This window comes from Engraulis encrasicolus, chromosome 1, assembly GCF_034702125.1.
Source record: "Engraulis encrasicolus isolate BLACKSEA-1 chromosome 1, IST_EnEncr_1.0, whole genome shotgun sequence".
In the NCBI taxonomy this organism is placed as follows: domain Eukaryota; kingdom Metazoa; phylum Chordata; class Actinopteri; order Clupeiformes; family Engraulidae; genus Engraulis; species Engraulis encrasicolus.
The window spans coordinates 23,914,047-23,924,227 of record NC_085857.1 but is presented as its reverse complement, the minus strand read 5'-3'; the positions used below and the strand labels follow the sequence as shown (position 1 = coordinate 23,924,227).

Here is a 10,181-nt window from a genome sequence, read left to right as displayed (position 1 = left end):
TGACATCAGTGTATTTTTAGTACTTGTGATTCATATATACTGCAACCATGCAATGTAGAGTATATGTTGCATACTTGCAGTATACATCAGAGTACTGTAGAGTAACTTTAGTGATCCCCGGGGGAATTAAGGATCGTTATACATTAAAGGGACACTGTGCAGGAAATGGTCAAAAAGGGCACTGGTCAAAAAGGGTACTGCAACTATGCTGCTCTGAAACTGGGCTGCCAATTGCCAAATTTGATCTTTACATGAAAGTTTTCTAAGTAATAAACAAATATTTTCTAGTATGGTCCAAGTAGAGTCATTTTTGCAGCTAAAAAGGGCTATTGTTGGAAATTCAAAATGGCAGACCATGGAGAAGATCCCCCTTTTCATGTATGAAAAGTGCAATTTTCCCAGTCATAATGAATACTTAGAATTTGATGGTGGTGGTGGTAAGTATTCATGAAAAAGGTAACATTAGTGAATGGGCAGCATGAATTCTGGAAATAAACAACTAAAAATCTCACACTGTGTCCCTTTAAGAAGTCAATAGACAACTCAATAGACCATGCCGCTTGTCCTGACTTCACCTAACTGGCTATTCAACCCATGTGTTGTGCTCCATCCACAGTGTGGGCCCCCTGCATAGTGACCAGGAGTATGACATCAGTGCCAATAAGGAGGGCTTCGTCCTCACCCCAGTGGAGGGTACCCCAGGAGACTTCAAGGCCTTCGCCCTGGCCGGCGTCACCTTCGAGGTACACATTACCATCCTATACTCCAAGTGTTTACAGTCGAAGGAAAAAGTTACATTTTGATATTGAGTGTTGAAGTTGAATTTTGACATTTCTTACATTTTCTGTCAAAAGTGGTGGTAAAACATGGTCTTACCTTCAAGGCCTTCGTTCTGGCAGATATTTTTTTTTAAAACTGTATACATGACGTAAAAATAAATAAGAACTCCATTGTGACATGTGCGTTTTAGCCCGTATATGGGATATTTTTTAAACCACAGTTTTAAAATGCACATTCTAAAACTCTGTTTACGTGTAAACAAGAGGTCAAAAGCAATATGTTTTCAAAAATATCCGTACACGTCTGAACCGCATCATGGTGACTAACAATTAAACATTTTGGGTTTGATCGTTTTGAAACCAGATAGCCTTCAAGCAAGAGTCTGTGCCACAACTGTTACACGGTTTCTCAATGTCAAGTGTTCTAGCCTTGCTAGGAAATGAAATGCCTAGTATAGTGAATTGATACTCTTTGGTGGACTCCGGGGAGTAGCCAATCACTTGGTGTTTCACGTCCTAGCAAGGCCAGAACACTTGATATTGAGAAACCGTGTGGCACAGTCTCTTGCTTGAAGGCTATCTGGTTTCAAAACGATCAAACCCAAAATGTTTAATTGTTAGTCACCATGATAAGGTTCAGACGTGTACGGACCGTTTGTGTGGTTTCACATGTTCACCACTGTTTTTCTTCCCCCATCTCTCTCTCTCTCTCTCTCTCTCTCTCTCTCTCTCTCTCTCTCTCTCTCTCTCTCCCCAGATCAAGGCGGAGGATGGCACGGCCTTGTCTGGGGTGCTGCTGTCCCTCAGCGGAGGAAACTTCCGCTCCAACCTCCTCACCCAGGACACTGGCCTCCTCACCTTCAACAACCTGGTAACATACTACACTGCATCTCTCACCACACTTCACAGTTTGGACTTCCATACATGTTTTTTTTTTTTTTGGTTTATAAACCTTGTGTTGTGAGGAGGGGCAAGATACTGGCAGCCAACCACGTGAGCTAATTTTTTGACCGACAGCGGTTTCCAACAATCAGAGGTTGAGTTGTGCACAGCCAGGGTCACGCAGCCAGGGGAAAACAAAAAAGAAAACCCATCTATATTATTTACACATTCCTGTTCTTATCATTCCCATATTTTGTGGATTATGCGTTTCTTACCGTTTGCAATCTACCAATGGCTGACTGTTGCTAGTTTAAAAAAAATCTGGGTTTTTTTTTCCCCACCATTTTTTTTTTTTTTTTTTTTAAGTGTTTCTTTTACATGCACACTCGCGCTGTAGTCAAAAGTCAAATTCAAAGTGTACTTTATTGTCAAAAATGTAAGTAACAGGATTAACACAGAAGATTGACATTACGTTTGACCAGTCTCCAATATGCAGTTAATCTAAACATATAAGATAGGACATTTGACAAGACAAGTACAGTACAACATTGCGTTCCAAACTATGATGCAAATTAAAAAAAAATTAAATTCAAAAACATTTGATTTGTGCTCTAATGGCTGATGACTTGAAAAATATGATGACTATCATTTATGTTGGTTACTTAGAGAAACCAGTGAAAAATGCCATGTTCGTTGTCAGTTAAGCCAACAAAAATGTCAGTTAAGCCAACCCATCGATGCTCTCTTCTTTCCTCTCCTCTCCTCTCCTCTCCTCTCCTCTCCTCTCCTCTCCTCTCCTCTTCTCTCCTCAGAGTCCGGGTCAGTACTACTTCAAGCCTATGATGAAGGAGTTCCGCTTTGAGCCGGCGTCCCAGATGATCACCATTGATGAGGGCCAGAACCTGCAGATCCCAATCACCGGCTTCAAGACCGCATACAGGTACGAAAGCAGGACTATTGGGCCATTAAACTTTGTGTGGGAGCATGGAACAGTGTTGCGGACCTTCCTTTCCTTTCAGTTATCTTCTGTCTGGTCAAACACCTGTGCCACTGACTACTGACCGGCTTCAACCAGCAAGGGGGCTTTGGGAGGCTTATGATGAGGTCAAGGGGGTTGAGAGCCACATCTGATCTAGAGTGTGAGCTATTCAGTCTGCTTTGCACGTTCCTTCGTCCCTGTGTAGCTGCAATTGCGCGGTGCAGTCTCTGAGACTCTTGAACAAAATGGAATGTATCAACCGGCTTTGAACAGCAAGTGGGCATTGGTAGCCTTATGATGAGGTCAAGGGGGGCGTTGGTTCAAAAAAGATTGACATCCACTGGTTTACGCTTTCCTTGGTTTGTGTCTCTGTGTAGCTGCTATGGTGCGGTGCAGTCCCTGAGTGGCGACGCTGAGCCAGGCGTGGCGGTGGAGGCGGTGGGCCAGGCGGAGTGCAGCATCTACAGCGAGGACACCGTCACCGACGACGACGGACGCTTCAGGCTCCGCGGCCTGCTGGTGAGTTATGGGATGCAATAGTGTCTGTTTATTGCAATCTAATTCACTTTGGCGTGTGTGATCAGTGACAAAAGCAATCACCTTGTTTTGTCACAGCGCTCATAGCCATTCTTCTCACATTGTTTTGTTTACACCATATTTTTGGTCCCTGTGACTGTTTCATAGTGTATGTAACCACATGTAACATTTTTGTACATGCGCTGTACCTAAAGTAAATTTAAGTTAACATGGGTTTCAGATAATCTCTTTTGTAATGTCATATGACATTGTGAAAGATGGCTTATAGTGCATAATAATAATAATAATAATAGTAATAATAATAATATGTAATCATTTGTCTTAAATGCCGTGTCCTGTTGCAGCCTGGTTGCAAGTACCTGGTCCGACTGAGGGAGGAGGGCAACAACCACATCGAGCGAGCACTGCCCCAGCACCGACCCATCGAGGTGAGTCCCAAGAGTCGTGATCTGACATCCAATGAAGAGTCCTACTTACTCATTTGTTTACCCATTTATTTATCTAGTTTCTTTATTTATTTGCCCATTCATTCATGAAAAAGATCACATTAGTGAATGGGCAGCATATCATTCGGAAACTATCTAAAAAATACTCACTGGGCCTTTAAACAATGCATTGTGGGTTCGAGATGGTGAGAGAGTACAAAACGTCATGATGCTTTTAGCCGGTCATTTTAAACATGCGGTCATAGAATGAGGGATGTTTCCCTATCAGTGATCTGGTGTGTATACTAGAAGCTGGTTAAGTAGTAAATCAGGTTAGGTTAACCTTGTGGTAGAGGTAAATCATCTAATAGAAGGGCCTGGAGTCCTCATTATTTTCACTAAATGATGCCTGTGGGGATATCTATTAGCAGGTTTACCACTTCCTGTAAGCCTGGTGCATCACTTAACCATGTTCTTATGCCTCTTTTCCACTGCCGGTTTTCTGGTAGGCCTACAGCTCGACACAGCGCGACTTGGCCGCCACTTTTTGCTTTACGATCGAGCTGTGTCGTGCCTATTCGAAAAGCAAAAAGTGGCAGCCAAGTCACGCTTTGTCGGCCTGTAGGCCTACCAGAAAACTGGCAGTGGAAAAAAGGCATAAGTGTAACCCCCTATGTCTAAATTTACTGAACTTTTGCTTATTCTTGTTTGTTGTTGTCGTTTGTCAGGTTGCCAGCAGTGATGTCGAGGGAGTGAACATCATCGCCTTCCGCCAGATCAACCAGTTTGATCTCAGTGGAAACATCATCACCCCACCCGAGCACCTCTCCTCTCTATGGGTAAGTATCCTACAGCGAGGCTGTAAAGCAAACGTTTCGTTTTTCTGCATTTTCCTACTTCTGTACTGTCTCAAGGCTTTAAAGGTGCACTGTGCATGATGGTGGCCAGAATAGGTATTGCAACTATGCTGCTCATTCTGCCGCCTATTTTCAACTTTGATCTTTTTTATGAATATTTACTAAGTAATGAACTAATATTTACTAGTATGACCAAAGTAAAGAAAGTTTTGCAGCTATAAATGTCTATTTCTGGGAATTCTAAATGGCTGACACGGAAAAGATCGATTTTTCATCGATGAAAATTGCAATTTTCCCAGTCATAATGAATACTTCCAATTTGATGGTGGTGTGAAGTTTTCATGAAAAGGGTAACATTTGTGAATGGGCAGCTTGAATTCGGGGAACAAGCTACTAAAAATATTACACAGTACACCTTTAAGAGTTTTGTTATTGAACGACTGCCTGTAGGACTAAATGACAAGGCCACTGTGTTGCATATGATCAAAACGCAAAACATGCCCAAGTGCATAATATCTTCACTACATTTTTGCAATAAACTACATTAATACGGTAAACTACATTATTTAATTTTAGCAGCACTGGTATGAAGTTATTCAATTGTTTGAGATGCATGTTAAAACATGTTGCGTGTACAGGCGTGTGCCTTTTTTTGCTCGCATTTCCCTTGATTGTCATTGTATTCTATTTACAAGTATGGGGGATGACATGAACATTTTTTGAACAGCATTGTTTTGTGTTCTGTTAGTAATATGTGTCTTTTCGTATACCAGGTGAAGCTGTATAAGAATGATAATCTGGATAACCCGGTGCAGAGTGTATCTCTGGGACAGGCCTTCTTCTTCCACTTCACCCCCTTGAAGAGAGACGGAGAGGTATTGCACTGCACTGTACTGAACTGGAGTGCATTTCTCGAACGCGTAGTTGTTAGCAGTTAGCACCTTGGGTAATTGCCAATGGGAAATTGCATTGCAACCAACAAAGTAGCTAACGTAGTTAGCAACTACACTTTTGCAAAATGCACCCCTGAACTGAACTGAACTCTACTGTACTGTACTGTAAGGCAGTATGACTCATGCTGTCTCGAGCAGTGGTGTCAAACTCAAATTCAACGACGACCAAAAGTAAAATCTGGAATGACGTCGCGGGCCGAACTGAAACTGTTCATGCACGCACTTAATTCTCAAAGTTCACAAACACTCATTTATATCATGTATTTTCTGTTCTTCATATATCTTTGACACATGCTATGTTTACATGATTGTTTTAATTCAGAATTAAACAGTTCAGTCCAGTTTACATTGCACTTTTATTTTATTTTGAATAGTAAAGTGTTTCGTGATATTTTCACAGCAGGAATTAAGTTTTATCAGGAATTAAATGGAGTTAATTCGGGATGAAATGTCCCATGTAAGCAAGGCCAATGAAAATCTTATTTTCTCTTCTACCCTAATCTTTGACTCTCATGTTCCTTCTCCTCCTCCTCCTCTTCCTCCTTCTCCTCCTCCTCTTCCTCTTCCTCTTCCTCTTCCTCCTCCTCCTCCTCCTTCTCCTCCTCCTCCTCCTCCTTCTCCTCCTCCTTCTCCTTCTCCTTCTCCTTCTCCTCCTCCTTCTCCTCCTCCTCCTCCTCCTTCTCCTTCTCCTCCTCCTCCTCTTCCTCCTTCTCCTCCTCCTCTTCCTCTTCCTCTTCCTCTTCCTCTTCCTCCTCCTCCTCTGCAGAGCTACGTGCTGATGCTGGACACCTCGCTCTCCCGCTCCCAGTTCGACTACACCCTCCCCCAGGTGTCCTTCACTGCCTCGGGGTACCACAAGCACGTCACCCTCAACTTCAACCCCACCGTAAGTAAGCTCCTTATCACCAGCCAGGCCTCACCGGCCTTGACAGACGTCGTTCTCTCTCGCACACTCTCTCTCTCTTTTACTCTCTCTCTCTTTTACTCTCTCTCTCTTTTACTCTCTCTCTCTCTCTCGCTCTCTCTCGCTCTCTCTCTCTCTCTCTTTTACTCTCTCTCTCTCTCTCGCTCTCTCTCGCTCTCTCTCTCTCTCTCTCTCGCTCTCCTTCCCCCTCCTCCCTCTTGGTGAAGTACTGTCATTCAGTAGTTCTAGTAGATTGCTTTGATTGTCGACACACTCAGAACAGAAGTGTGCAACGACTATTGCCTTTTCGCAGTGTACTGTCAAAGACCGAAATACCGTGCTCCTAAACTGATCCATGTTTTGCTTTGTCAAAATTTTGCTCTCATGTATGCTCTGCCTATTGCCCCTGCTGTATGGTGTAGAAAACAACAGATGGCTCTGATAGAACGGCTCTGTGTCAGCTACCAATCCGTCACTTGAACCAGAGTGACTGTTGTGGGGCATGAGAACAGAGTCCCGTGCACTGAAACTTGATTTGAAGAAAGGGAAAAAATCGTGGTGGAAATCGAAATGGAAATATCTGTCAGAGAAATCGCAATTTCATTTTTTTCTTAAAATCGTTCAGCCCTACCATCAGGTCAAATGTATACAGTTTTACTGTATTATGCAGGCTGAGTCATGCACTGTCCCAAAAGTGAATATAGACGGTGACTTTTTTTGTCCTCCGATTTAGAATAATTTTTAGGGTTATTTTGAGTTTCACCTTTTCACAGTGTACTGCAGAGCTTCAGTATATGAGTAGAATATTTTAAGAGTTATCTGAATCATCCTGGTGAAGTTGTTTTACCTCTTGACATCGTTTTGTTTTTTGTCTTTTGCAGAGGAAGGTTCCAGACCAAGATGTAGCCCAGGGATCCTACATCGCCCTCCCCCTCACACTGCTGCTGTTGCTGGCTGCCTACAACCATGAAAGGGTACGTTAATCATATTCAAAATGGCTCCACCAACTCACAATATACTGTACTTGTTCCCAAGGAAGCCGACAGGGGGGGTTGACAAACGGGTCAGCTGTCCCGGGCCCTGAAAGACAGGGGGGGGGCAGAATTAGGTCCTCATTACACAGTATGTGTTTGGGCTGCTGTCAGATGACTTTGTCCTGGGTAAGCTTGTCCCAAATAATATTCACAGGCTCGATAATTCATAACTGTCTCTTAAATTTATGAATGTCTCCCTCCCACCTCCTCCACCTGGGTAATGCCTGGTTGTGACCAAAATGTTGTGCTTGTGTAACGGAGGCTAACTAGCAGAGTTGGCGTGGAACGTTAGTAAACCTCCCTCCCGAAAGCGTCATGCAGTGTCGATGCCTTTGGGCTAGGGGACTGGTCCTTCAGTCCAGCGGTATTGTACTGTGCCTCCCATTTCCGAACTGATAAAGTTGACGAGGTCACAGGTTCGCGCCCCGAGGGGGACGAACAGGTGCAAGAAGACCTCCGTCACACTTGCCAACATTGTAATGAGCCAAATTAAAATGAACCAAATATTAAGTCATTGTTTCGAGCAAGAGTCATTATAATTAATCACTTTCATCAATATTTAGTCCGTATACGTGTAGAAGTTTGGGTTGGGGGGGTGGGAGGACTAAAAATGTCATGAGATTCAAAATGGCGGAGATGGAGATGAGCCACCTTTTCTTGTATGAAAAGTGCAATTTCCCCATTCATAATGAATGCTTAGAATTTGACGGCAGTAGTAAATATTTGTGAAAAAGGTAACATTTATGAATGGGCAACATTAATTCTTGAAATGAACAACTAAAAATATTACATAGTGCACTTAAGAACTACTGTCCAAAATATTAAGAGTTTATTTGCGAAACGGTGTATCCACCATTTTTGAAAATGACTGTTCAGAGGTCCCATCACCTATGTGTGAATTCTTGCCATTCAAATATTTTGAGAACAGACTTTTTCAACATTCAAAATGCATGTCTATGTAAAATGCATTTTGCAATGCAATGCAATGGAACGCCCAATACAAGAATGTCAATTTCCCCAACGTTCTAAGTGAAAGTGAAAGCGAAAGTGAAAGTGAAGTGAAAGCCCATTGGGAAACTCCAACTCCCATTGTCATTGTGACACAGCACTCCACAGCACACAAGTGAACACTGCACACTGCACACAACGAAATTGCATTTATGCCTCACCCGTGCAAGGGGGCAGCCCTCAGTGGCGCCCCATGGGGAGCAGTGCGGTGGGACGGTACCATGCTCAGGGTACCTCAGTCATGGAGGAGGATGGGGGAGAGCACTGGTTGATTACTCCCCCCACCAACCTGGCGGGTCGGGAGTCGAACCGGCAACCTCTGGGATGCAAGTCTGACGCCCTAACCGCTCACCCAAAACCGCTCACCCAAAACCGCTTCTACAAAAGCTATGCACCATTTTGCAAATAAACTCTTCATATCTAAATCTCCATCTCTTCCAACCCCCTCTTTATGATTTTTGTTGTAGCCCTCTTTCTATTAAGCATATTTTAACTTGCTCTGCACTGAGAATGAAAAGGCAGCAGTTTTTCAAGAAAGATACTGTTTTTGATATTTTTAATAAGGTCCCACCTTTAAAGGTTTTGAATTTTTTGGAATGTATTGATGTTAAGAAGCGTATTTAGTCTCTTAATTTATACAGTTGTGTTTCTTTTTTTAAATGTGATGTAAAAAAAAAAAATCTCTATCTGTATTGCCCATGATATAGCCATAGCTGCTGAAATGGCAATAAATGTAAACAATCAATCAATCAAACCATCTCTTCCACCACCCCCACCCCTCTCTCTCCCTCCAGGTGATCCCCCTACTGCTGCAGCTGGTGAGCCGTGTGCAGGGCGTGCGGTCCCTGAGCCAGCCCAGTGGCGGGGACAGCCTCGCCATGGACGAAGCCAAGCGCCTGGCCAAGAGGCCAAAGATGCGCCGTACGTGATCCCCCACCCCCCCCCCAAACTACCACCTGCCACCATCAATACCACTTCAACCAACACCCAACTCTGTCGGTGTCCATGACCCCCCCCTCCCCAGGCCAAGAGGGTCACAAGACCCCTTCTCTCCTCCACCTCCAAACCACCTGCCATCAACCCATCAAATAGGTGTCAAAGATCTGCTTCAGGAGTCAAAAAGGCCTGCCACAGTCCCCTTCCATCACAGGTGACCTCAAGTATGGAGTGATTCAAAGCTGGTTGGATCAAATTTGTGGCAGGGTTTTCTTTTTACACGTTCTGTACACCTTTTGGATACCACTATCGCCATTACCAACATCAACACCCGGTCCGGTCAGTTTCACCCCTCAGTTCTCTTACCAGCTCTTTACCAACTTTACCAGACTGCAGGGCGTGCGTGCGTGTGTGTGTTTGACCACACTCGCTCTCTTTTACCCTTTTTAAAGACTCAACTTACAGTCTTATCTATCGACCATTCAGATGAAAAAACTAGAGTGGAAAAGGAAAAAAGTGTGTAAAGAAGACTGGTGTGTGAGTGTGTGTGTGAATATGCTGCTGCTTGCTTGCTTGAGGCCAAGTGCGTTTCAAAGAGACCTTTTTATCGTCTTGATCAAGGACAACTTAGTACAATTTAGTCAGCAGAGGAAAAGAAAATGAAAGACACTTTTGAACTGTTAGATTATCATCTCTTGCAAGGACTGAACATTCTCACATGGATTCTGGGTAGAAAAAAAGACTTCACTTCTTCAATGAGGTGGTCTTCACGCATCAGAAACAGAAATAGGCTGGTTTTTTTGAGATTTCTCGGTTTCTCCATTCTGGCCAGCTATTCCCACAGCTTGTTTTATTATTTAAAAGTGGATGTTGATGTGAAACCAATT

At 43.4% G+C, this 10,181-nt stretch overlaps 1 protein-coding gene across 1 annotated transcript in view; it reads left to right on the top strand.

Annotated features, from left to right (window-relative positions):
• Window positions 1-10,181, top strand: part of nomo (nodal modulator) — a 97,928-nt gene extending 87,747 nt beyond the window's left edge. The window contains exons 38-47 of the mRNA XM_063208060.1: window positions 617-743; window positions 1,537-1,650; window positions 2,474-2,601; window positions 3,018-3,159; window positions 3,522-3,605; window positions 4,331-4,441; window positions 5,233-5,334; window positions 6,179-6,298; window positions 7,198-7,290; window positions 9,153-10,181. Of these exons, the coding sequence (XP_063064130.1) occupies window positions 617-743; window positions 1,537-1,650; window positions 2,474-2,601; window positions 3,018-3,159; window positions 3,522-3,605; window positions 4,331-4,441; window positions 5,233-5,334; window positions 6,179-6,298; window positions 7,198-7,290; window positions 9,153-9,287 (1,156 nt within the window). The 3' untranslated portion in view covers window positions 9,288-10,181. The remainder of the gene's footprint in view (window positions 1-616; window positions 744-1,536; window positions 1,651-2,473; window positions 2,602-3,017; window positions 3,160-3,521; window positions 3,606-4,330; window positions 4,442-5,232; window positions 5,335-6,178; window positions 6,299-7,197; window positions 7,291-9,152) is intronic.